This window comes from Ambystoma mexicanum, chromosome 7p (genome assembly GCF_040938575.1).
Source record: "Ambystoma mexicanum isolate Mex_15411 chromosome 7p, UKY_AmexF1_1, whole genome shotgun sequence".
Lineage (NCBI taxonomy): Eukaryota > Metazoa > Chordata > Amphibia > Caudata > Ambystomatidae > Ambystoma > Ambystoma mexicanum.
Genome location: NC_090939.1, coordinates 500,360,039 through 500,387,881, shown reverse-complemented (window position 1 = coordinate 500,387,881; position 27,843 = coordinate 500,360,039). Strand labels below are relative to the sequence as shown.

The 27,843-nt window shown below is 47.2% G+C and overlaps 1 protein-coding gene across 2 annotated transcripts in view; it reads right to left on the bottom strand.

The window, feature by feature from the left end:
* MED14 (mediator complex subunit 14) overlaps nucleotides 1–27,843 on the bottom strand; it is a 1,766,813-nt gene that overhangs the window by 1,215,051 nt on the left and 523,919 nt on the right. For both annotated transcript variants that reach the window (XM_069636537.1, XM_069636538.1), the window contains exons 8-9: nucleotides 21,788–21,920; nucleotides 10,603–10,753 (exon numbers count right to left, since the gene is read on the bottom strand). In XM_069636537.1, coding sequence (XP_069492638.1) covers nucleotides 10,603–10,753; nucleotides 21,788–21,920 — 284 coding nt within the window. The remainder of the gene's footprint in view (nucleotides 1–10,602; nucleotides 10,754–21,787; nucleotides 21,921–27,843) is intronic.

Sequence of the window (27,843 nt, the reverse complement as noted above, 5' to 3'; positions counted from 1 at the left end):
CCAACCAAACCAATACGTCCATAGTCCCTAACCCACCCCTATCCCTCTCCAACCTTCAATCTCCCCCATATCCTCCCCCCACCCCTGCAGAATCCAGCCCCACCCAGTTACCATCACTGGCCTAGGACAGAACCATCAGGGATTTCTGGACCCCCCTACCCCTGGGAAACTCCCAATAAGTCCCTCTCAAATAAGAGCCACACAACCAAATAGCCTACAACGTACCTCCAAAAGTGTAGGTACTCCCTCAGTTGCCTCCCCGGGAGGACTATACCTAATCCCCCCCCACCATCACACACACACACACAGACCCCCCAATGTAGAAACCCCTCCACCCCAAGAATAAACCATACTAATTCTGCCAAATCATAGCAAAGCCAATCACCATGACAGATTCGGACCATCAACAATCTGTCATTATCAATTGCGTCAAGAATCAACCCTCGGATAGGGGTGTGTTCAGTTTTTTAAACTTCCGCGTCTGCCCCACCTCACCATCAGGAAACCATTGCTGTGGAAGTCCTCACCCCTCCTGCCCCCACACACCGTCCCCCAGGGAGGTCCCATGAGTTTGCTCCCAACCCTCTGTATATCGTCCTCTGGTCAATTTATATTTATGGCCCTCGTGTTCGAAGTAGATAGAGAGAAGCGGACTCCCTTCCCAGTAAGTCATTGCATAAGGGGGCCACACTAAGTTCTCCTCGCCAATGTTAAAGCAGAGAGGTCTTGGAACACAGTAATCCTTTCCGGGCCCATGGAACCGGGCCTTCCTTCCTTGCCCAGGATCGGCACCTTCCCCTCCGCTCCCCTCCACCCACCAACACAGTGGGCCATATCTATGGTAGGTTCAGCAATGGTATCATCCCCAAACAGGAACTTAACCACCGCCGCTCACGATTTTCAAAATTGTCCAATTTGAGGGTCATTTTGGATTCCCTCCTTTCAAGGTCCGCCAACCTCATATCAATGTGGACCTCCACGTTGTCCAGAGAAGACTGATTGGTCTCCAGACTCAGCAGTCTGTCATCCAGCTTGTCCAGTCTACCATCATTGCCGCCGCTATGGTTTCTGTGGAAACCATAAACACAATAGAGACCAGGAGCCCGGATTCGCTGCAACCCCTACCACGGTCCTCCCCTCCAGCTTTAAAAGGAGGGGAGGCGAAGCTGCAGAGGGAAGGCCAGGAGAAAAGGCCTGATTCCCCCTCTGCAGCTCCGCTGTGAGGAGGGAGAAATCAGCTGTCCTAGCATCCAGCTGCAGGATTGTGCCTGCAAGCTCCGCAGAGCCAGAAGACACAGACCGACTCCATTATTCTCCACGAGGCTCCTACGACTATGAAGATGGCCGCCACTATTGTTTCCGTGGGAACCATAAACACAATACAGCCCGGCGCCCGGATTCACTGCAACACCCCCCACAGACCTCCTCTCCAATGGAGGGAAGGTGCGCCGGGAGGCGAAGCCGCGGAGGGAAGGACAGGAGAAAAGGCCTGATTCCCTCTCTGCAGCTCTCCGCTGCTCGGAGCTGCCGGTTGATGCCTCCCGCTGCCCCGCCCAAGGCAATGGTCACGTCGGCTCCCCCCTTCTCAGAACCTCCAAGTTTTGCCCAATCACCCTTAGAAACCAGCACCTCTGCTCGTGTTTCATTCCTGGGCACTGCTCATCTATCACCCTGACCCTAGCCCGCAGGAATCGCGTTTAGGTGTCAGAAGCACGCCGCCACCCATTGCCACTTACTCCCTTCTCGACAGCCCATCCCATATGTTTCGTGGCCCCTCCACCCGCTCGTTGAAGAGCCTCTGCTCACCTCACCTCACTCAACGTTCCCCGATCATAACACGCCGGCTCCCTCCTCCTCCTCCTCCTTCACGATGTTACGCAGTCTGCCGTGATAAGGACTTCCCTAGATGACCACTCGCTGCTGTCAGATCACTTATCTGTGCAGTCGGTGGCAACATTGGGAAAGGCGCTGCAGCCATCGGGCACCGCTGCACTCTGCGCTGAAACGCCACCACACAGGGGCGCATGCGCCCAGACTCGCACTTTGCCGACATTGTCCACAAAAACTCCTCACATTTGGGTCCTGTGCCCGCGTTCCTCTATTAATCTTAGCACTGCACCCATTCTAGGCTCCCTAAGCCTGGCTAAGCACCAGCCCGTTGCCCATCCTGCCACAAAGTCTGTGAATTCACCACTGTTTGCAGGGCCTACTACATTTCTGTTTGCCAGCCAGCCAGAGCCACTCTGTGATGCCACTAGCCCTGCCTCATTGCCTGCAGCCCATTCACCCATATTATCATGTGATGTTACTAGCCCTGATGCCATGCCTGCAGCCCATCTACCTATACTGTCAACTGTTGCTAGTGATGCTACTAGCCATCTAATCATGCCTACAGCCCACCCACTGCGCCTGTCATGCACTGATACTACTGATTTGGCCCCTGCTATCAGCCAGGTGTCCCTCCGACCAGGGCAACTGTGCCCGACTCTGCCACCCACGCTCCCGTCTCAGGTGTCCCACTTAAATGTGCCTTGGTCAACTCCCGCTGCCTACCAGCACACAACCTTGATGTGCATGACCTTATCATTAAGGTCAATCTTTACATACTCTTTTTCTCTGTAAGACCTGGTTAAATGGGACCTCCGGCCCCTCCCTCTCCCTCGCAATCCCATGTGGCTACACCACATTTAGACAAGACTGGACTGGTCAAAGGGGCGGTGGAGTAGCTGTCATCGCCAAGGACACACTCACCATTTGAAGAATCCAAGGTGAATTGGGTCAGAACTCCAACTACCTCCTACTCAAACTGAAGCTCTCCCCAAACTGTACTATTGCCTTTCTTCTTGTCTACCGCCCGCCAGGCCCCTCCACTGATTTCCATGAGGTCCTTATCCATGCACTATCAGATAACCTCAAAAAAACTTCCAAAGTCATTCTCTTGGGAGACCTCAATCTAGAGCTGAAGGACCCCAATGATGCCAATGCCTCCGCCCTGCAAAAAGCCCTCTCCACCCTAGAGTTCACTCAAGCCATTTCTAAGCCGACACACAATAAAGGGCAAACGCTTGACTGGGCCTCCCATCATAATTGCTCCATCCTCATCTCAGAAATTTCTCCCATTGTACGGGCCGACCACTTTCGCATCAAGTTTGACATCACCTCCAAGGGGCCTAACAAAGCCACTATCCTCCTTCCTGCTGCTTTTGCTAGAAGCTCATGGAATCTAGCCCCTTACCTCCAGGTACCCACCCTCTGACCCCCCCCTTTCCCAATGACCCTGAGCTTTTGGCAACAGCATTCAATAGGGTCATTTCCCAAGCAGTAGATATCATTGCTCCGCTCACCCTTAAAAAAGCCAAGAAAGCAAAGCACTCTAATGCATGGTTCACCCAAGAACTCCTTGAATTTCGTTCTAAAAAAAGGGCAGCGATTGATAAGATAAATGTTAAAGGTATTTGTACCGTGCACCGTCACCAACGGAGTTGGTCCCCAGGCGCTCTGGCGGATCTGTAAACGAGAAGGTGGGATGGGTTAGTAAGGTGAAGAGGGAGTAGCATAGTGAGAGGAGTGGTGTTCTGTTGGCAACTTCAACTCGGTATACACAGGGTGCTGAGCTATGGTGCAAGTATCGGATCAATGTCAGTCCTCATGTGCTGTTGGTCCGGCTTATGTGTTGTTGAGGTGTGGTGAAGTGCAAGCGGCTTGTTGTGAGAGAGATGGTTGTGTGCGTTTTTGAGTGAGATAAGTATGCAGAAAGTTTGAGCTTTTTGGTTAGTGCGTTATATGACATTTTAACGTACTACAATTCACAATTATGTCTAAGTGTGGCACTTGCTAGCCTTCATAATTCGATCTAAGTGTTGCACTTGCTAACCTTCCAAATCCTATCTAAATGCGGCGCATGCTGATGTTAACAATTCTATCTAAGTGTGGGACAAGCTAACATTTCCAATTCCATCTAGGTGTGGCATTTCATTTGCTGGCCTTCATAATTCCATCTACGTGCAGGACATGCTAACATTCGAATTCCATCTAAGTGTGGCACATGCAACATACACAGTCCTATCTAGATGCAACGCAGGCTAATGTTCACAATTCTAAGTGTCGCATATGCCAACATTGTCCCGGGAGGATAGCTCAGTGGCGACGCACTCGCCTTGGAAGCAAGACGACACAAAGCAACACAGGCTCGATCCCCGGGTCCGCGCCCAGAAACCACCTTTGGGCATTTAAGCGTGTTATAAATATGCAACGAAGACAACAACAAAAAATTCTGCAACAGCGCCTCGATGCCCCTGGGCTGTGTGAGCGCTTTAAAAAGAAAATGCAAATAAATTAAATAAACATACATTTGGATCCCATCTAACTGTGGCACATGCTAACATTCACAATTCCATCTGAGTGTGGCACATGCTAACATCCATAATTCCATCCAAGTGCGGCATTTGCTAGCCTTCATAATTTCATCCAAGTGCGGCATTTGCTAGCCTTCATAATTTCATCTAAGTATGGCATTTGCTAGCCTTCATAATTCCATCTAAGTGTGGCACATGCTAACATTCACAATTCAATCTAAGTGTGGCATTTGCTAGCCTTCATAATTCCATCTAATTGTGGCACCTGCCAGTCGCCACAATTCCACCCAAGTGTGGCACATGTCAACATTCACAGTTCCGGGTAGGGTAATGTCAAGTAGCAGGGGTTTCCTGGAGTAGAGTAATTGCTCTATTCCCAACCTATGCCACACACACTTCGGTGGTTGGCGCTGGTTGACGGCTGGCCGCTGGCTTCCCCTGCTGACACCTGCAGACACTTTCTGAAGCCGCCTCCTTTGGAACTGCCCTTTGCCTTGGGGCCCTTAGCCACAGGAGCTGCCGGGCAAAGGGCTGCCCTGGGAAGGTCACTTAAGGGGAGCCAACTGGCCAATCAGGGTCCGAGGGTGGGCTGGGGGGTGGGATGAGGGGGGCACGTAAAACGGAGGAGCAGGGCAGAAAAGGGAATGCAAAGGCCGGGGTGGGGAGCCCTCAGACGGCGAGAGGGGCTCAAACAGAGTCCCAGGAGCCTTTTCAGTTAAATGACCTCACCTGCAGCTCCTCCTGGCAATGGAGATGGTCGGGTGCAGCGTGGTGGATACACGATACACCGAGTGCAGGCTAATGGAAAGGCCAATCAAGGTCTGTGGAAAAACAACCCTAATGACGCCTCTATAGCAGACTGAGATAATCTCTAAGGACTATAAATCTGCTATCATACAGGCCAAAGCTGCCTCCAACTCCAGGATCGAAAATGCGAAATCTGGGACTAAGGACATTTTTGCCATCTTTAGGGAATTGGAGACTCGTCAACCCAGTCTCCTACTCTCCTCAAGGATGAGACTTGTTGTAGTAAAATTCAAGCTGCCATCGTCGACAAACTTGATACCTTGCACTAATGGCCAACAGCCACAATACCTCCACCCCAATTACCCATCACAGCCAATCCCCGGTGTTTGAGTTCAAGGATATGAGTGAACCCGAAGTCATTGCTCTCCTCAAGTCCATCAAGCTGTCTAATTTTAAAGGTGACGCCTGCCCAGCGCAGGTCATCAAACACTCTGCCTCCTCCCTCGCCCCATTTATCACCGCCTTCATTAATTCCTCCTTCCAGTCTGGCCATGTACCAACTGGACTCAAGGATGCATGGGTCTGACCTCTTCTAAAATAACTCCCTGTACCCATTGGTCCCAGTGAACTAGAGGCCCATTACCACTGTTCCCTTTCTGCTAAAAATTTTGGACAAAGCAGCCTACCTGCAAGTCCAAAAATTCCTTTATGACAACCACCGTCTTGGCCTACTGCTGTATCGGGTTCCAGCCATGACATGGCACCGAAACGACACTGCTTGACCTAAAAAATCAAATGGATGACCTTAGAGACGCAGGCAAACCTGCGCTCCTCCATCTCCAAGACCTCTTCGCTGCCTTTGATCTGGTGGATCACAAGACCCTCTGCCATCATCTCTCCTCCGCAGCCAATTTCTCCCAGAGGGCCTGTGCATGGATAACTGTTCCTATAGGAAAGAGTGATGAAGGTTTTCTCGGAATCCACATGTGCTAACCCTAGTCTCATTAAATGTGGGGTCCCACGGGGTCCTTGCATAGCTCCTACCCTCTAAAACCTCTTCACAAGGCCCTTGTTCAAAATCCTGGGCGCCCTGGCCATCTCATACGCCAACTAAGTAGATGATACTCAGGTTCCCATCCCCCTCTCGGGCAATTATCTTTTGGACCTGAAAACCCTCAATTCCATTTACTGAACGATCCACTCCTGGATGGCAGAGAACTGGTTATGTCTCAACAGTGAGAAAACTGAACTTTTGCTCATTGGTTCCCCCTCCACCTTGGGTAAATTGGACAATCAATATTGCTCCATTACCATTGATAACATCCCCATGGCTGTCTCACAAGTCATCAAGACTTTGGGTGTGCCTCTTGAACCCAACCTGACCATGGATAGACAGGTTAATGCAATTGCATCCTCCTCAGCCTATCACTCCAAATTGCTTGATGCAGCCAGACCCTTCCTCTCCCAACAGAATTGCCTCACCATTGCTAGGTAAATTATTAGGTCCAGGTTGGATTACTGCAATGCCCTCTTTGTAAAGACCTTCCGCAAGAATCTGGCCAAACTTCAACTAGCTCAGAACAACGCCTTGAGGGCCACAAAGGGCATTTCGCGAAGAGACCATAGCTCGGATATCAGAAGGCAGGTTCACTGGCTCCCCGTCAAGGAAAGGTTTGTCTTCAAAACCCTTGCCTTGAAACACAAATGTCTCCACAGCTTGGCTCCCCCTATCTATCTCAAAGGATTATCAGACACACGCCTTCCAGAACTTCTAGAGCAGCCTATTCTAATCAAATCTCCATTCCTCTTACCTGCAGAGTGCGTGCGGGTGGCACTAGCTTCCCAACTATAGCATCCACTTTTTGGAACTCTTCCCCCATCCCAGATTAGGTTGATTGACTCATGTAGCCTTCCGGAAAGCCATTAAAACCAGGCTCTTTATCTGACCGGGCATCTCTCATCCTTTGTATGTATTGCTGTTTATGCATCCAAGTAATTTTCATCAAATTTATTATGCAACGAAACAACTTGTACCAAGCTTTAGCCTTTTGTAGGGCCGCATTTTTGTAATCCTGAATCAAGCCTTCTTACGTTTCTCATAGCGCCTCGATGCCTTTGGGCTGTAGTGTGCTCTATAAATCCAAAAATAAATAAAATAAATAAATCTATGGCAGAGTGGATCTCTCTAATGTCCTCCAGCAGAGCCGCAATGTCCTCCGTCAAGAAAGCATTGCCTGCCACCTCCGCCATGATCGAATATTTGTGTTCTAGCTAACCCCCGAGGGTGGCTAGAGCTCACAAAGCAAAATCTCTGTACAGATTTCATCCAGTCCATCAAGCTGTAATCAGCAGGAAGCAGTACACAAATCTTCGTGGCATGAGGAGTGCGGGGTCAAGGGGCACAGCAAACAGCAGTGCGGGGGAGGGGGTGGATGGGGAGGGGCAGTGGATTTAAGCAACAGCCCCTTGAGCAATAAAAACTGAACACAAACCTGTTCCCTAGTAAAGGGGGTAAAGTATTGTTAAGAAGAGGGGGCTGCCCAATACAGAACAAAAGTACACCACAAAGTCGGCACCAGCAACTAGCAGAGTGATGTTGCCCCCACAGAGGGGATGTGGCCCCCACAGAGGCAGAACACCTCCTGGCCTCCCCATACCCCGACAAGGGAGCCATGCTGATTTCCACCATCCAGCACAGCTCTCGAGGCCCTCCAAGCATAGTTCAGCCCCCCTCCTGCTCGTGACCATAACCAGACAGCCAAATACTACAGCAGAAAGACCTGCAGACCAGCACTCACTCCACCATAGAGGGCCACCACAAGGGAAGCGTGGTAGAGGGCGAGAGCAAGTATCAAGGACGCAATACAGCTGTGACCCAGCTCAACCCTTCAATGCAACGCCACCCACTTGCCAGTTAGTGGCCCCCCCACCAGGCCACTGTGCTACTTCCCACAACAATCCCGCCAAAGAAATTTGTACCTCTGCACCCCTCCTCTCAGGGCTCGCCTTCTGTCGCCACCCAGGCTGCTCCAACTTCCAGTGGCCTCAAAAACCATTGGCAACGTCGTATTTCTTCCTGGGCTGACCTCTGGAGTCACTGCAGAAGCAGTTTCATGCTGAGCAACGCCTAGACTTTATTGTCCAAATCCTGACTGCACAACCCGACCCCAGATTCCATTGAGCCTATATGAGCATCGGCCTTCAATACACTACCTCATGCGGCACACTGCAGAGCTCCGCTTCAGGTCGGGGCTGGGCTCTGAAGTCACACCATCTCACATGGCTAACTCGGGCTGTATGTCATCGACAACTCCCGAATTCGGACCAAGAGTGCCCCTGTGGTACCTCTCATGAATACAAGCTTCGGCTATGACATTAAGGGGTGAAAAGGAGGTGGGGGGCATTCCCCTTTTCGTCAGACTGCCCGGAAGCAGAGAGGATCAAGCAGCCATCCTCTATGTGCGCCCTCTGATGGCCTCCAATGGCTGCACTTTGAATCTTAAACATGGAGGCTTGTCCTTTCTTAGGTCTTCTACCTACCTCAGTGGGGGAGGTTCCTCTAATTCCTTTGTTTTCGCCGGTCTTCCCTTGGAAAGCACACAAAGGTTCTTTTAGTGACTAGCAGGACAGAAAGTGGGGCAGGTCAACCGAAACCCCCACACTGCACCAGTACTTTGTCCTGCAGCATGCCTGAGAGAATCCAGTGCTGACTGGGCAGCTGGCTGTCCCCTATTGGAGAGCCATCCCCAAGTTTCGAATGCTGCATGGGATACGATTGGTGTACTCAGCCAGTGTTCCTGCATAAATCCCTAAGTCCTGGAGCAGAAACTCCAAGTCAACCACTGGAAAAAGAAGAGTCAGAAGAAACCCAAAGGAAGAAGATTGCAGCCACTTACAGCGACTGCCGAAGCCCGCTGAGTAACAGTTGCTGTCCCGACCTCCACTTCTGCGCGACAGGGAAGATCCAAATGAGACAACTTCTTCCCTTGGACTGCAGGGCCTAACCAGTCCCAATACAAACTGCATTTTGTGCCCTCCCTAGAAGAGCTGCAACCTCCATGGTCTACAATTCACAACACCCGGGGGGTCCTGTGTCACTGTGCTGTGCATCTTCGCCCGAAGAACGAATCCACATGAAACTCTGTCGGCATCTTTCTTGAACTGCACAGACTGGATCCCACTCCACAAAGTCTCCTCACACGAGACGATGCCCGAAAACACTATAAGAGTTTACCATTGTGACATCCATCCTTCAACCGAGCCTGGAAATGGCACCACAAGCCAGAAACAAGAAGATCCATTGCTGGGCGTCCATCTGCATGAGAGCAATCGCTAGATCCAAAGTCCCCTTCTCTTGCCACAACAGAGAAACCCGTTACTGGGTCTACTGCTGCCTCTACCACTGAAACCGTCCTGCAGTAACGAGTTCTTCATTTTAAGGTACTGTCCTGCTCCCTGTAAAACTTAACAGGAGCTTTGCTTGCTGATCCTGCATTCCTGGGGGCAGTAGATAACTTTATCTCGCTCGCCCTCTAGGGCTCCCATAGAGATACATTGAGCTGGACAATCAATTGCACCCTCTCCTGCCGTAGAACACTGGTCCTTGAGGCAACCTCACAAGGAAACCCCTTGGGCTCCCTTGACTTCAAAAACCTAACTTTACCTACATGCAAACCCAGAAGAGATCCTGTGGAACACAGTGTCCTGCCTATCCAGATCAACTCCTTACCTCCGGTGGCCTAAGGCTCCTCTGAATATAAGCTAGGGTTGGACTCTTTAATAAAGATTGGAACTAAGTTATAAAAAGTGATAATATGTTGGAAAATGTGTCAATATGTTTCAGATAGTTTTACTAAACCATTTGTTACTATACAAGTTATTTTTAAAGTTACTACACCTATTCACTAATTACTTAACTTGCAATTGTGTTCTACATGTGTTTTGGTGCTTACCTTGCAAATATTTAAGTGTGCTTTATTGTATATATTCACAGACAGTAACTTTAGTTCAACTCCTTAGCAGTTTGATTTAAAACAAAACTGCTAAATAAACAAAAGAAAGCTTGATTGAAAAACTGATATTGCAAAAAGATAAAACTAAGTTAACAGAGCATGCAGACTTACTAAGAAGATTAAATACAAGAGGGGACCCTGGTCACTCTTCTTAGTTATTCCTGAGCACTTCTTACCTATTACTGATTAGCACAGAAATTCATGGACTGAAAAATGTGGCAGCGAAAACATTAAAATAGTGAAAATAATCCATATGCTCCACTCCTCTAGTTCTGCAATTAGTGCTCTTTAACAAGGATGCTCACTAAATGGTTTATCTGATTATCAAAAAATCTTATAAAGCTAGTTACTGTAAGATAAACATTGAACTTCACTATATTTCTAACTAAAAGCATTCTAATTATTTGTCCAAAGATCTTGCAAAAGAGCCTTAAAAGAAGAAAATTATTACAAAATGTGCTTTCAATATATTTCATGGCAGGGTTTACCTTCATTGCTCGTTCCATTAATTTAGAGTCGCACACAGGCAGAGGCGGTTCATGTGAGATTTGCAATGGTTTGGATCCATCATTTTCATCAATCTTTATGGTGACCTTATGAAGTGAGGCAGTGCCTGTTTTTCTTCCAAGGATCTGTTGGCTTTAAAAAAAAAAAGTTTAAACTGGAAATTTTAGAAAATACAATGATGAAAACACTACTTATGATACTAGTTGAAGTACATTAGTCAACTTGTTTTTATTTCAAAAGATGGGAACACAAATACTTTGTTATTTTGAATACTTGTATAGCATGGATGTAAAAACTAAAACAGATTCACAAACTTTCATATTCATCATCTGGAAATAATGTGATAAACATATATAGATATTGCCTTTTTCAGGAAAAAAGAAGAACTTACTCAATATTGCCATCTTCAAAATAGTTTTTTAGAATTTTAGAACATTCACAGCGAGTATGGATCGACTATTTTCTCCAAAACCTGTTGACCATTGTGACTGGGTCATTGATCAGACCTTGCCATGATGGGATAGGCACCGCTCTGAGCCCGAGGTGGGAGGCCTACAAGGGTGGAAGACAGAGCCTGCCCTACACCATAGGGGGGATATTGGCTGTTGAGTCAAGAACACAGCAGTGTCAGGAAACCACCTGCAGGATTACAAACCATCAGTCCCCTATGCCAATGGTCTACACCACCTGAGCCGCAGGGGGAGAGAACAAGCGAAAGAGAACCCTGAGACGCCGCACACCGCTTCCATCACAGGCGCACACAGTACCCGATGCGCTGCACTGAACTCACTTCAACAAGAACTTATAAAAGCACAACAGTTAATGAAAGAGTTCAATTTGGGGGGCAGGAGAGGGAGTTCTGGGGGAGTCAAGCCTAGCCCCCATAACACAAACTTGAATACATTGCAATTGCAGTCAAACAGCAGCCCGATGTAGAGAGGAAAAAAAAGGGGGCAGGGCGCGGCGTAACCGCAAGTTGTAACTTCCTTTGTTTGGAACACCTCACAGAGAGGGAATACAGGGCCTGCAGGGTAACTAATCCAATGGAAGGAGGGGGGATTTAAGAGAGACAACAGGAAACAGGACGGTGTAGGTTGTTTGGGTGAGGTTAGAGGAGAAGGTGTTGTCAGATGAAGAGAACAGCAGGAGTAAGTACAGTGGACTGGAGTGTGGCAGTAAATTGAAGAAAAGGTAAGATATTGGTTGGTGAGAGAAAGTGGTACTGTGTGCCGAGTGTGCTTGCAAGGTGGGTAAGAGTGCTAGAAGGAGTGCAGAGAGTAAAAGGAAAGTGCTTATGAGAGTGAAAGGAGGGTGACTGAGCAGAAGGTGGGGTGTAGTAGTATTAGTGCCGAAGATGGAATGGCAGTACAGAGGGAGAGTGGCAGTGAGGCAGAGGAGGGAGTAGTTGAACAGTGTTGGCCTGGTGTACAGATTTTAGGAGACCCCGCCCCTAGTTATAGTGAACAGGGGAACTCTAGAGGTTAGCAAACCCAATCAAGGTAGCAATGGAGCAATGGAGATCAAGAGTAGCCAATGCAATTCTCCGGAGAGAACAAGTGGGGTCGGGGTCCCTCAATGAATCCACACAATAATTAAATTTAGACAAGCATGTATAACGGTGTGACCTTGTGATATTCCTTGTTTTAAAAATCACAGTGGATGAGTTGTGACTAACAATCCTTGGGTAAATAAATTTGTATATAACCCATAGGATGTTGTTGCTCCCCATCACAATAACACTGTTTTTAGATCTGGTATTTGTCTCCACCCATGCAAACACATAGGGGGAGAGAGTGGTTGTAGTGCACATTTGCTGCAAGGCTGAAAGGTGTATTACATTTAGAAGAAGCTAGTTTTTCCTCTTATTCTATCCCCTGTTTTTTGTAGGCGGTCCAGCAGCGCTACACAGGGACAGAATTCTATCCTTTTCTGTCTTCCCACACAGCCTTGCCCCTGTGGGTGTTAAAACCCACAGTAGTTCCCTCCATCAGTAGCAACTAATTGTGCCCTCAACCACGGTGGTTTTATTCCGATGAACAGGTTGTTTACCTGACTTTGGAAAATAGACTAGACTCTGGTTTTTCACTTAAATTGGAATACAGTTGGCAAGGAGGTACAACCAGCTCTGAGAGGATGTACATACAAGTTCACTTTGGAGTTGATTGGTCCCACCAACTCAAGGGGAAGAAGTCGACCTTGCAGGGCTTCTCTAGTTGAGGCAAATTCTGAGCTTCAGCACAGCAGCAGCACTTCACCTGGCAAACCAACGGTCCAGGAGTTGCAGCAGGCATCTCTTCCAAGTTCTTCTTTGGATTCCTTCATCCAGTGGAAAGGGTAACATAAAATTGTTACAGGAGAAACTAGACAAAGAGGAAACTAAGTAGCCCCTCCAGTACCCTATTGTAAGATAGTATGTGCTGGCTCTAGAAAGTTACAAAGGTAAGTAAAGTCAATTTCACTTTACTGCTCTTGGAAACAGTAGTTATCCAAAAGAAAGGTATTTAGACCTTTTGGAAATCTGAAAGACTTCCCTGTGCCACTGCACAGAAGGTGCTGTGTGGTACAATGTAAAAGATGATGTCTATGGAGTTGGTCAGGCTCCACAACCAAAGAGAAACGGTGCTCAAATCATAGAAGAAATACATGAGTGGGAAAAAGGGTCTCACTTTCTCCAGGTAAAAAAATAAAGTCCTCAAAATCCAGCCAAGGTGCTGGGGGTCTCTAAGGCAGAGAGGAATTAGCATATTTCTGAGAATTCTCCTTAACACCTAACCTTTCGCACACCCTCAGAATTGTATTAAGTGCCAAAAAGTGATATATCAATAAAAACATTGCACTAGTAATTGAAGTCACCTCAGGGTGTAGGAAGTGTATGTGTGGCATCCCAAAAGAGCACCTACTTGCTTATCTTATTTCGGAGGAACTGTTATGAAGTGTATTTTTATTGATGCATACTGCCCTTTCTAAAGAAGGCTTATTTAAAACGGACTTAAATAATTATTTTACTAGAAAACCTTGAGTAGAAGTGTTATTTGGATACTTGTAATAGTGAATTTCAGTATTCCATCTCTGCAGCTTGTGTAGTACAGACCTATACCAATAGGTGGGTTACCCATTACCAAGAGGACATTGCTGGTGTAGTCTCCCACAGGGTTACGGAGTACAATCTTGCCTAACAGTGGGGACAGGGGGGCCATGCCCCAGGGGGCTCACTGAACCACTTAGGTTCGGCCGCAGGCACCGCGGTCTCCAGGCCGCCCACGGCCTGCGCACTCCAGGTTGTGCTTCCCGATCCTCGAAAGCAGCTCAGGGGCAGGGCATGTCCCGCCGCCACAGACCAGGCACTTTTCTCGGGCCTCCCTGGGTCTGGAGACTCTCACAGGCAGGTTCTCCTGGTTGTTGGGCAACTCGAGGGGGAGGGGGAGCGAAGTGAGCAGCTGGCAGCCCCGTCAGGAGAGCATTTCCCCCATCGATGTGCAAGCACACAAGGGCCTGCACTATGGTCCAGAAGTCCTGCAGAGGGATGGAGGATTTGATTTTTCGAAGGGTAGAGATTATCTACACCAAAATGTGAAAAAAATGTCACCGATTTATTCAATGGGTTGTTGCTGCTTTTAGTTTAGAAGGAGATATGCTTCTGGTTTATTGTACTGCAATGTAATAAACTGTCTTTTTGTACTTCCAAATTTGTTGTCTAGACTTTTTTCTTCAACACCAAGAACCTCTATGACACTCCTCACTCAGGCAGCATGGAAGCTGGAATCCTCAGAGTAATCCCCCACAAATGCACAACGCTCTCCCACCTTTATTGTAATGAAGGTAAGCAGAGGCACCAGAGCCTTCTTTGCATCTTGAGACTGCCACCTCCACCCTCAACCCCCAGCGTTCTCACACTCTCCTCTGCCCTGTACATACCAGTTCCTGCACCCTCAAACTTCCTCCCACCGGCACTGCACCCACCCCTCTCTGCAAAGTAGTGAATACGACACTCAAGCGATTACCTCCTAGGCCCCGCGCCAGACATCCCAAAACTAGATACAGCGACGCATCCCTACTCTGCAAACAAAGACAGATATGCCCAGACCAAAGACCCACAGAAATCCCAAGAACTGAAAGTCCAACCTTCATCCAGCTACGGACTCCACCTGCCCCCCTCACAGGAATCCCCGACTGCCCGCAACCCATCACTGCGGACCCAAACACGGCCGCCGTTCCGCCCCGCCCGCCCACAGACATACAAAAAAAGAAACTGCTGACTCAGTCAGCGCACAGGGCCTCCACCCCCTACGCCACACTTGGGTGAAACATACCCAGGGTGCTATGCTAAATGTTGATATTCCTGCTATGCCAAATGCGGTCATTCCTACCGCCCAACATGCCATGCAAAATGCTGATACTCCTACCGCCCAGTGTGGCTTGACAAATGCTGTTACTCATTCCACCCAGTATGCTATGCAAAACGTGGATATTCCTACTGCTATGCCAAATGTTAACTCCTATAGCCCAATATGCTACGCCAGATGCCGTTATTCCTACCGCCCATTCTGCTATGCCAAATGCTTTTACACCTATAGCCCAGTGTCAACATTTTGTCACTCCTACAGCCCAGAGGTCAATTGCCTCTGCCTCACCTACATCCACAGCCCAAGCCTTTGCACACTCCACCACACCCAAACACATGCACCAGAGTCCCCCCATGCCGCCCCTCAATTATGCCCTCATCAATGCCCGCTCCCTCCCAGCCCATGCCCTGGACATCAATGACCTGCTCACCTTACACAACCTAGATGCGCTATTTCTGAAACCTGGCTCCAGGAGGCCTCATGGCCCTGAATTATTGCTAGCCCTCCTCCCATTGGCTACACTATCAACATGACCACCCCAATGCCAGAGGTGGAGGGGTAGCTCTCATAGCCAAGGAGACCCTTCCCTTCTGCAAAATAAACTCCTCCATAGAAGGTCATGAGAACATTTTCTCTCAAGCTAGCCATATCCCCCACCTGCACCATCACTCACCACATCATCTACCGCCCCTGAATCTAGCTTCCAGGAAAACCTCCATCTGCTCAATGACAATTTTAAGAACTCCTCCAAAATCATCCTATTAGGCGACCTAAACCTAGGCCTCAATGACCCTGAAGACTCGCAAGCCAAAACCCTTGCAGAAGCTCTAGACACACAAGGATTGACACAATGCATCACCAGCCCCACGCATAACAAAGGCCGCACTCTGGACTGGATAGCTAACATCAACCGTCAGTCATCCATCACATCGAACTCCCCATGGTCAGACCACAATACCATCCACTTCTCCATCCCTCATCCCAAAAAACACAAATCTAGCATGCAGCTCAAGAAAGCTGACAAAAGACAACCTCATCCCCTTCCTAGAGACTCCGGAATTCATAACGACATTCTCCAACGATCCTAACACTCGCAGTCCTATACAACACCATGCTGAAGCAGGCTGTCTATACCATGGCCCCCGCGTAGCAAGGAATTCAAAACCAATCAGGCACACCCACCCTTGGTACACCCCTGAGCTACACTACCTACGAAACAAGAAGCAGATAACCCAGTCAAGTTGGATATAAAAAAAAAATGTAAAAAAACACCAACCCTGCTAAATGGGAATTTGCCACAGCATCCAGATTCTACAAACAGGCAATCATGTCGGCCAAATCCACTTATTTCAATACGAGGATGACAAAAGCCAAATCAGACGTCAGGGAAATGTTCTCTATATTCAGGCAACTTGAGACCCCAGTCCTGCACCAACATCCAAACCGGCATGAGGAGCAAATTAGACTTCATCAATAAAAAAACAAGCACTAACCAAAATAGACTGGGTACACACCATGCAAAGTTTATTTTAGACCATCCATGTAAGTTGATTTTAGCCCATTTGCGAAAGCGGATCCTAACCCACACCCTAGTCGGCATACTGTGAAAGTGATGAGCTTAGCCTTCTGTGAACACCCTGCACTCAGCCACAGACCTATCGCCCTCACTCCCTGCAACCGGCATTAACCGCTGCATTATGTTCATCAGCACTTCTCTGTTGCTACCTGCATTCCTGCTCCTCTTACAACTAACATCGGTAATCAAGGACCAAATTAAATACGCACCCTTCCCTACCATGTATAGAAAAATCAGGCTACATTCTCCCCCCTCCACAAACCCAAACTGCTTAGAAAAACGCATCAAAACCGCCGTATGAACCCCAAAAATATTTCTAGGAATCTGTAGCAAGCACATCCGCAAACATCCTCTACTCCTATAATGAATGAACCTACCCAAATATCTGTGAACACCAAATGCCTACCTAAAACTACTACAATAGTAGGAGCTCTAATCAACGCCAGATCTGCGTGGCCCATGGCACTGATAAAGCTGATATCCTAACCTCAGATAAACTGGACCTCCTAGCGGTCACAGAAACCTGGCTACATGATGCAGCAGGTTCAGCGTTGTCACAGGCTATACCGAAAGAGTACCAACTCCTAAGAATGGACAGACCCAACGCTCGAGGAGGTGGTTTAGCCATCCCTGCTAAATCCAACCTGGAATTAAGACTCTCCACGCTACCATCACTAAAATCTTGTGAATTACTATAAGCAAAACTGCCTATATCCCAATGTCGCACCCTGAATTTCTACCTCATATGTACGCCTCTAGGGCCCTTAGGCTGTTTGAAGAGGATATTTCCAGCCTGCTAGCTAGTAATACAAAAGAATCATCTCAGATAATGCTCCTTGGCGACCTCAACTTGGGACTCAATGACCCAGACGATAAACAAGCTCAAGCAATAGCCTCCATGCTTAATGAACATGGGCTCTCCCAAAAAGTCCTCACCCCCTACCCATGACAAAGGCAGGACCCTAGACTGGGTAGCCACCTCAAACTGCCCAACTAGGATCACTAAAATGACACCCCAACCCTGGACCGACCACTTCTTGATTGAATTTAGCCTAACACTCAATAAAGAAGCAAAAAAAGAAAAAAAAATAATGGCACCCCCTCTCCCTACCAGATCAAGGAAGAACATCACAACGAACAACATCCTACCTTGTCTCCTGCCAGTGATTAATGCCCTACCAAGCAACTCTAACCCAGACACGCTGGTAGACCATTATAATGAAACTATGACTAAGATCCTAGACTCTATTGCCCAACTTAAGAACTGTAAGAGCCAACAACAGGCTCACCTGAACACCTGGTTCACACCTCACTTAAAAGAACTCAGAATGGAAAAAAGAAAGCTAGAAACTATATGGCAACATACCCCCGACGGAAGAAAATAAATTAAAATGCAAACTCTCTGCTACTAAATACAAAAATGAAATCATTCAAACCAAAAAAGAAGTCTATAATGAAAGAATTTCCAAAGCATGTTCCAACACCAAGGAACTATTTGCGATTCTACGAGAACTAGAATCCCCCATACCTTTACCAGATAACTTACCTAAAGACAAACAATGGTGTACCAACATTCAAAATGTTTTAGCAAATAAAATAAAAACATTGCAAACCAAAATTGCTTAAAAAAAAAGCCTCGCTTCCACTCACAGAAACCCCTACTACTCCCCTCCTAGTAACAAACCCAACCAGCTCCATTCAAATTCTCCAAAATATCTATCCAAAATTATTGCCTCACTAAAACCATCAAACTGCAAAGGTGACATTTGCCCCGCCCAAATAATTAAGGATGCAGCTAGAGATCTAGCCTGCTTTATCTCCAAACTCATTAATGCTTCCTTTATGTCTAATACCGTCCCAAGTAGTTTAAAAGAATCGTGGGTCCTACGCCTTCTTAAAAAACAATCCTTAGACCCATCCATTCCAACAAACTACAGACCTATCACCACTGAACCTTTTCTCCTGAAGATAATTGACAGAGTGGCCTATTTACAAATTGAAAAGTACCTTGAGACTAACCAACTATTAAGCTCTTGCCAATCTGGATTCAGACCCCAACACGGCACGAAGACAGCTCTAATAGACCTTAAAGCCCAAATTGATGAACTTAACGATAAATGAAACACAGCTATGCTACTCCTCCTTTATCTGTCGGCGCCATTCGACTTGGTGGACCACGCAGTATTATGCAAATACCTAGCATCAGGAGCCCACTTTCCAAGTGAAGCTATAGCTTGGGTCAAATAATGTCTTGATAATAGAAGCACGAGTGTCTTCTCCACGGCAGCATCTACAGAATCAGTCATAACACGTGGAGTCCACCAAGGCTCATGCGTCTCACCCACAATGTATAATATCTTCACTAAGCCTTTATATGACAAATTGGACAGGCTGGGTGTCACCTACACAAATTATGCAGATGACACCCAGATCCTTATCCCCCTTACGGGCAATTTCACATCAGATAAAGCCTTAGTGAATGAGATCTACATCCTCATTCAGGCATGGATGGCAACCCACGGCCTCTGCCTGAATGACAATAAAACAGAGATCCTGATCCTTGGCTCACCCAACAACTTAAAAAAACTCCATGACAACTACAGTGCCTTCAACATCGACAGCAATATAATTACAGTTGCCAAAGAAGTGAAGACACTAGGTTTTTACCTGGATTCCACACTTTACCTAAAAAACAAGTAAACTCCTTGGCCTCATCCACGGCATACACTGGAAAACCTATCAAAGCAGGCAGACCCTTCCTCTCACCAGCTAGCTGTATTATTCTAGCCAATGCCCTCATCCTCTCTAAATTGGACTACTGCAATGCACTTTATGCAGGAGCTAATAAATATATCACTTACAAACTACAAACATTGCAAAACAATGCACTCAGAACGGCTCTGAACCCCCCCACTAGAGAGCACATATCTAATGCCGGAAGAAATCACAATTGGCTAAAAATTACCGATAGGATCCTCTTCAAAATGGACACTTTAACCTTCAAATGCCTAAATAATGCAGCACCCCCATACCTGAAGGAAAGAATAACCAGAAAACTATCTACCCGACCAACTAAAACAGCCAACTCCTACTGTCTCCAAATACCCAGATTCCGCTTACAAAAAACAGGTGGAAACAGCTTCCCTGTAAAAAGCAGCTCAGCAATGGAATGCTTTACCAGTCAAGCTAAAAAGGGAACAATCTTATGACAGCTTCAGGCACAACACCCGCATCTGGCTACGCCACAACGATTAACCTATAGCCACATATGCTAGCTCTCTCTTCTTTCCTCTCAGTCATTAATTATTAAACTAACTGCAATTATCCATGCACTTGTATATACCTGTATCTATGCAAAATGTAACTAAGCTACAAGTAATCCTGTCATGCTGTGCGCCCAGCTACCTAAGGGTTTAGGGTGCCCTACAAATAAACACCCCACCTTACCTCACCTCACAACAGCAGCCCCTGCCTCCAACACATCCTCCTCAAACATAACTCCTTTCTCCTTCAAGGACATCTCAGAATTAGAAGTGCACTCCATTCGAATAAAATCTCAAATCCTCGAAAAGAAATGGCGATGTAAGCCCTGCCACAATCATTAAGGAATGTGCCGACATCCTAGCCCCCTTCCTCACGGCCTTCATCAACGCCTCCTTCGCCTCTGGACTGGTCCCCTCCTGTCTCAAAGAAGCCTGGGTACTCCCACTTCTAAAGAAAGCCTCTCTAGACACCTCAGCCCCCAACAACAACAGGCCCATCACAACGGCTCCTTTTCTTCTACATTACAAATCCTGTACAGAGCGGACTACCTTCAGATTCAACAATTACCACATATTAGGCCTACGCCAATCAGGAGTCCGACCCGGCCATGGCACAGAATCGGCGGACAAAATTCGGAACAATGGCAAACCTGCCCTGCTCCTGCTCCTCCTCCTCCTCCTAGACTTATCTGCCGCCTTCAACCTAGTGAACCATAAAATACTCCGCCACCACCTTACCACATCGGACCACTTATAGCATGAGGCAACAACCTGGATCGCTTCCTAGAGGCTACAAACATGAGTGTTGCTGAAAACACAAGCGGTATAACCTATACCAACTATGCAGATGACACACCAGGTTCTCCTCCCCTAACAGGTGTCTATGAAGAAGACTCCAAGGCACTCCACACCGCCTACTCCATCATCCAGACCTGGATGGCGGCAAACAGCCTATGCCTCAACGGGGACAAGACTGAAATCCTGCTGATGGGGCCTCCACGACCCTAAGAATTCACCAACCAATACTCCACATTCCAAATCGAGAACATACAAATCCCAGACTCTCACACCGCCAAGACTCTAGGAGTATACCTAAACTCCACCCTCTCTATGACCTACCTGACAAGTCAGCGCCATCTCCCCAACTGCAGCATACTCTACCAAACTATTGAATGCAGCAAAACCGTTCATCTCCACAGCAAGTTGCCTCACCATAGCGAGAGCTGTCATAGGCTCTAGGCTAGATTGCCGCAATGCCCTATACACTGGCACCTCCTCTAACCTCCAAAAACTCAGTCATCCAAAGTAATGCACTCCTAAAAGGGAACACATCACGACGGCAAGGAGAGAAGTCCACTGGCTACCCATAAGAGAAAGAATCCTTTTCAAAACAGTAGCCATTACCCACAAGTACATCACCAACTCAGCCCTGCCTCATCTGACCCAGAAAATAAGTAGAGCCCACTCATCCAGACCCACAAGAGCACCATATACCGACAGATTATTGTTACCGAAAGTCAAACGAACCAAAGCAGGTGGAACTAGCTTCCCTTTTATAGCAGCCAAACACTTGAACTCACTGCGCCCATCGCTCAGAGCTGAACCCTTCCACGGTACGATCCACAAAGCATTCAAAAGGCTGTTCAAATAAGACCAATATGTAAGGTGTACTATCTCATGCCAACAATAACTGCATGTATAGGTCTTGTATCATATGCCTAAGATTATTGTATTCCCATGTATCATACATCTAAAATTCCTGCAACAGCGCCACAATGCTCCTGGGCTGCTGCACGCTTTATAAATGAATAAAATAGATTTTTTTTAAACGCAAACACTAGATGAAGTTATGCTCAACTTGATAGGTACAACTTCATGTTAGTACATTTTGGGGGATTTTTAAAAGCTCACCTTAAACATTCATGTCTGGCACATCAACAAAAGAACTAAATTCAGTAAAGAAAACATTTTTTAAAAAACTCACTTCCAAACACAGAGAGAAAGACATTTTCCTGCAAGGTAGCGATCTACTTGCACAAGGTCACCCCATCGTTCACGGATCAACATCTGTGTTTGGGAATGCAATACTTCTAACTGAAGCGATAAACAGAAGGAGTCTTAGGAGCAAAGTGTTAAGGAACATTATTAATAAGTTTTTTTGAAAAAATACATTTTTTCCATCAGCATCTGATCATATTAAATGTCACTTACCACTGAAAACATTTCAACAGCAAAAGGTATCCGCACCATATCCATTGGCTTATAAGGAACCATGCCACTGAAACACTCAATTTTTTTCATTTTTCTTTTAAATAGCAAATCAAAAGAGGTTCCCAAAGGCGCAATTTCACTTTGATTTCCAGCTTGATGCAAAACATTTGATCCCCAATGTGAGGGTGTTACGTAGTGTTAAGGAGCATTTTCATTTCTGTGCTAATTCCCTTCAACTTCAGAGACCCCTAGCTCTTTTGCTGGACTTTAGGACTTTTTAAATTTAACCCTGGAGTGAGTGAGTCAGTTTTCCCCCTCTCTCATGTGTTTTGACCTGATTTGGATGATGTGTTTCCTTTGTTTTTGGAGTCTGACAAACTGCATAGGCATCTACTGTTTGTATGGTGACACAGCACCTTCAGTGTATTTCAAAAAAGGTAGCAGGTGCTCCTCTCCAGAAAGAACATGGCATGATAACCTGTGCCGAGATGAGAGTTTGCAGCACATGCTTTTTGCTCACTGTACTTTTCACAGATGGGAAATTCCCATTTGCATATCAGGTAGTGTCACAGAGAAATCCTTTACATTTCTCATGAGGTTTCAAATGTAGTAACGTGAATTAAATCTGGGAGAAGCTCTTACAAGGTAATGATCTTAATGTCATATTTCACATGATGAATTATTAGGATTATGGTTTAGTTATTCTTAAACAATTAGCTGAAGATATTTTTAATACGTTTTTATCATTATTAGTGCAATAACACGTAGTTTTATTGTTGTATTTTATGCTGACCATGATGTCTTATGAATTCGGTTTTATATCATGATTTTATGGTGTCATATGTAAAGACTTTTTTGGCTATATGCATATTAATCAAATAAATAAATACCTTTTCTTCTGTGAAGTACTGTTCCCAAGAATAGTAAAGTGTAATTGACTTTACTTACCTTTTCTCTGTGGGTCCAGCACACAGCATCTTCTGTGGATCAATGGGGGGGTTACTTGGTAGCCCCTTATCCTACCTACGCATGTAACATTTAGTAGATAACCCTCACTACTTAAAATGGCTGGTGGCAGTGGTTTAATTTTCCTACCATAGTGCTTTTCTACCGCAGGCTGAATCCTCAGTTGCAGTATAGAACCAATGGGTGATCATTTTGTCAAAACGGCCTGGTCGTCTTTTTTTGCCATTTTCTGCCTGCGAGGTCTTTCTTCAGTTTTACTCTGCGTGCCAAGCCAGGTTTGAGCCCTTTGTTCATTTTGCCTTTGGCGGGCTTCAGCATGAAAACCGCCTCAGGATCCAGTGTGTCTGGAAGGACAGGAAGTGAGGGAGGCTCCCGAAACTCCCCTGTCCTTTGTCTTTAGGAATGCCTGGATGCACCCTGTCCTTTCCTGACAGCCACCCTGCTGTTTGATTGACAGCTAGGCTGTGCATGAATGGGAGAAACCTGCATAAAAGGTGAGCGTTTTGGGACTAGAGGCAGAGTCGACCCCTGGGAAGAAAACCTGACTAAGAAGCTGAACAAAGCTTGCTGCATCCTCCTGGACCTTTGAATTGCCAGGTGAAGCCCTGCAGCTGTGCTGAAGCTCAAGAGAAGCTCCGGAAGGGACGACTTTTCCCTTGGGTTAGTGGGGCCAATAACCTCGAGACAAACTCCTCGGGACCATCTTCTCCGACTGGCTGTACTTCTTTGCTGCTGCAGGAACCGAGTGGCAGGGGTCGAGAAATCCATAGTAGAGTGCAACGTCTGCAAGCCGGCCAGAAGCTAAGGAGTCTTCCCCAGGACGCTCTAGAAGCAGGACGACCAGAGCTCGAGTCCCCTCACCAGAGTGCAGCACTCAAAGAGTGAAGGAAGCCCAACCGATATCCCAGATCTGCAGTGGTGCTGTTTACGGAGTGCCGCTGATAGCCCGTAGCTGCAGCTGACTTCTGACGGCCTCCCTCTTGCCCCCATGACCGAGGCCCAGGAACATAGAATCTGCATCACTGCAACCAGACAGAAGCCAGCTGGCCCACTCTTTTTCTGACCAAAGTTACTGTTCTGACTTGGGGTACTTAACTCAGTGTCTTTAGCTTTGCTCTTCTCAGTTGAGACTTGCAGTAGCAACTTTGCTAGAGTCGATTTCAGCTTTACCCTTAACAAGTGGAACAACTTGTGACAGTACAGTGATTTTTCTTCAACAAACTCTCTAAATTTGTGCAAGACTTATCTAAGAAGTGGCACAGCTCCATAGACTGTGCGTTAAATGACTTTGGCTGTCCTGGCTCCCCGCAGACTCTTCTAGTCCACTTGACTGATATTTACTGTCCCTCATAGGTGATACATTAGTTTTAAACTATTATTGCTGGGAAAGATTGTCTAGACTTCATTGGAAGATTTAAGTGCTCACATGCTCGGAGAACCTGTGTAACCTTTCCTTTCTACCAACCTCAGAATCTCAAAAGTGTACTAGTGATACATAAATTACATTACTGTCTGTTCTAGTTACTGAAGTCCCCTCAGGGTGTAGGAAGTGTGTAAAACGCATCTCTAAAGATTATCTACTAGCATTGTGTTGATTTTGGAAAAGTATTTTAAAGTATATTTGATTATTACCTATATTGCCCTTTTTATAGAATGCTTTATTTAAAAAACTGATGTTAAATAAATAAATAACTATTTTAACTAAAACCTTGAGTCTAAGGGCCTCATTAGACGGATGGTGGTAAGGATTTACCGGTACCTGTAAAATACCGGTACCGGTAAATCCTTACCACCTTACGAGGTCCCTTTGCTGGTTGGGGGATTTAACGCCTGCTTTTTGCAGGCGTTAAAAACCAACCCGCAAAGGGACCCAGTGAGCTAATTACGGTACCGCAATTTGCGGTACCGTAATTAGCGCCTTCCCCATTCCCATTGAGCCCTATGGGCCAAAAATGGGAATGGGGAAGGGCAATGGTGGAAGGGGGAATTACTGCCCCGCCAACCTTGGAATGGGGCGGTAATTCCCCTTTCCGCCAAGGTGGTGCCGGTATTTTACCGGCATGAACCATGGCGCTAATAGCGCCATGGTTCTCCGCCATCCGTGTAATGAGGCCCAAAATGTTGTACTTGCGAAATTTCATTGCTACAGCTCTGCAGCTCACATTTACCCCTCTTGAGATAAGCCTGGCTGCTCAGGCACACTACCAACTTGTGTAGTACAGGCCTATACCAAAAGATAGGTTGCCTAGTACGGAGAGGACAAGGGTTGTGCAGTCTCCCACAGGGATGCTACATCAATTCTTGCCTAACAGCTCAAGAAGGTGAAAGCTCGTTGTGGGATGGCTCGAAATGCAGGACTTCTTGAGACCGATTGGTCCCACCAGTTCAAGTGTCCCAGTCATCTTCAGGACTCCTCTGTTGCACAGAAGAAAGGGTCAGCACAGGCAGCGGGTTACTCAGCAGGCGTCGCTGGCAGTAGCTACAGGCATCTTCTCCTCTTCATCAGATTCAGCTCCAGTGGTCTACTTGTCTTCAGCTTCCAGATAATTTATCCAGGAACCCAGCCAATCAGCACTCTGATTAACAAAAGAAGCACCCAGAAAACAAAGGTCTAATAGGACCTCCCCCACCTAGGATGGCAGAACAAGGACCAATAAAGGACAAGCACATGAAAAATTGCACTCTTTCTTCCTCCTACGACGCCCCCTCACCCCACTTTTGGGCCCATCTATGGCTTCCGCTGGGTGTACCTCACTTTTGTACCCCACCCCGAAGTCTTTCAAATGTGGCAACCTGCTTCACATCGCTACTCTCGCTCTGCTGTGAAACACCCCTCTGACATCTGCCACCTCCTTGAAGACCTTGACCAGAATGTCCTCGCTCTCACTGAGACTTGGTTCACAGCCAGCTCTATCATAAGTTTTGACACTCCACCCTGAGGGCTACCAGATCCTCTCCGAGCCCCGAACCAACATGCCCACAGATGGGGTGGCCCTGATCTTTCCAGTGTGGGTCCCTGCTTCTGTCATTCCTATGCAGGCCTACTCCTCCTTTGAATGCCTGATCTGCAGGCTCACTATCTCTCTGGGCCTCCCTCCAACTGTGCCTGGGCTGACCTCTCCTCTTCTCTCCTTGCCTCTACCTCTGAACTTCTCTGCAACTTTAACATCCACCTGGATGCTTCTAATCCCGCATCTGGGCTCTTGCGCAACCTGTGCGACACTCACTCCCTTTCAATTCTACCCTTTGTTCCAGCACACTCTGCTGGACACCTTTGATGTTCTCATCGCCTCAGATATCCCCCTCTCTAACCCTCTTACCACTCTTCTCTCTTTAACTGACCACTTTCTGCTCTCCTCGCACCTGAAACTTCTTGTCCCCCAGGCAAAGCCTATCCCCAGCATTGCCACCTTGCTTCTCCGTCATTCGGCCCATGAAGCCAGTGTCGGTCGATGCCTTTGCCTCTACTTTCCCTGCTCCTACTCCAGCGGCCGACTCGCACTCCGACAGAGCCCTCTCTAACCTGCATATTTCTAATTCCAACACTTAGGACATCCTTGCCCTGGTCAAAAGAATGTGTCAAGTGCAACTCTCTGTAAGACTCCAAACTGGCTGCCCTGAAACGCAAGTGCAGGGTGGCTGAGAGGAAGTGGAGGGCTTCAGGCGCATCCTCTGACAAACTGGCCTGCCGCCTGCTCAAAAGCAATACAGACTGTCCTCTCCAAGAAGAGGGTCCATATTCAAACCCACTTCTCTGCGGCCTCCAACAACACTGCCAAACTCTTTCAAATCTGCAAGGAGCTGTCCAATCCCACTGCAGTCTCCACCTCTCCTTTTCCCTCCCAAGACCTCTGCATGGCTCTGGCCTCTAATTTCACCACTAAAATGCAGGATATCCTGTCCTCGCTTTCCTCTTCCTCTACCTCTCTCAGGCACTCTTTGGCCGCCCCCCCTCCCCTTCCTTTTTCCTCCTCCTTTCTGAAAACATCTGAAGATGTCTCTAGACAAGTTCGATCCATGAAAGTATCATACCCTGCTCTTCCAGAACCATCAAGGACAACATTGCCACCCTCGCTTTAACCTTGGACGATGACTCAAACACTCCTTTCATCACAGGATCCTCTCTCTTCAAGCCTTCCCTTGTGCACCACCCTCCTAAAGAAAGCCTTCTGCCCACCCCTACCTCTCGGGCTAACTATCGCCCCATTTCTATCACTCCTTTCCTAGGCAAACCCCTGGAAAAGCTGGTCATCTCCCAGATGACTCTTCACACTGAATCTGTTGGTTGTCTAAATGATCATCAGTCTGGATTCACAGAAGCCAGCGCCACAGCAACTGCTCTACATGAAGATCTGCTCTCTAATCTTTACTCCAGCTCACCCACTGTCCTCATCCTCCTCAACCTTTCCTCTGCTTTTGACATGGTCAATCACGACACCCTAATCCATCGTCTCCGTGAGAGCCTCGGCATAATCCCTCGCTCATTCCTGGCTGTCTATCCACAACTCAGGATCGATGCGCCTCAAATGATCTCTGCCTTAATGCCAGTAAAAGGGGGATCCTTCTCATTGGGACCACTGCTCCTGCTTTCCCTCTCACTCTTGCTGGCCTCCTTGGGCCCTCTAAACTGGTCTTCCTGTGAGGCCAAAAACCTTGGTGTCCTATTTGGCCCCACACTCTCCTCTTCACATCACAGACTTTGCCAAGAAGGCCCACTTTCGGCTTCACCTCATCAGAGGTATTATACCTTTTTTCACTTTGCCCCAGAAGTTCACTCTCCAGAGCCCTGGGTTCTAGCCTCTTTCTCAATTGGCCTAATTCTACTCTTCAATCCTTGCAACTTATCCAGAACAGGACTGCAAG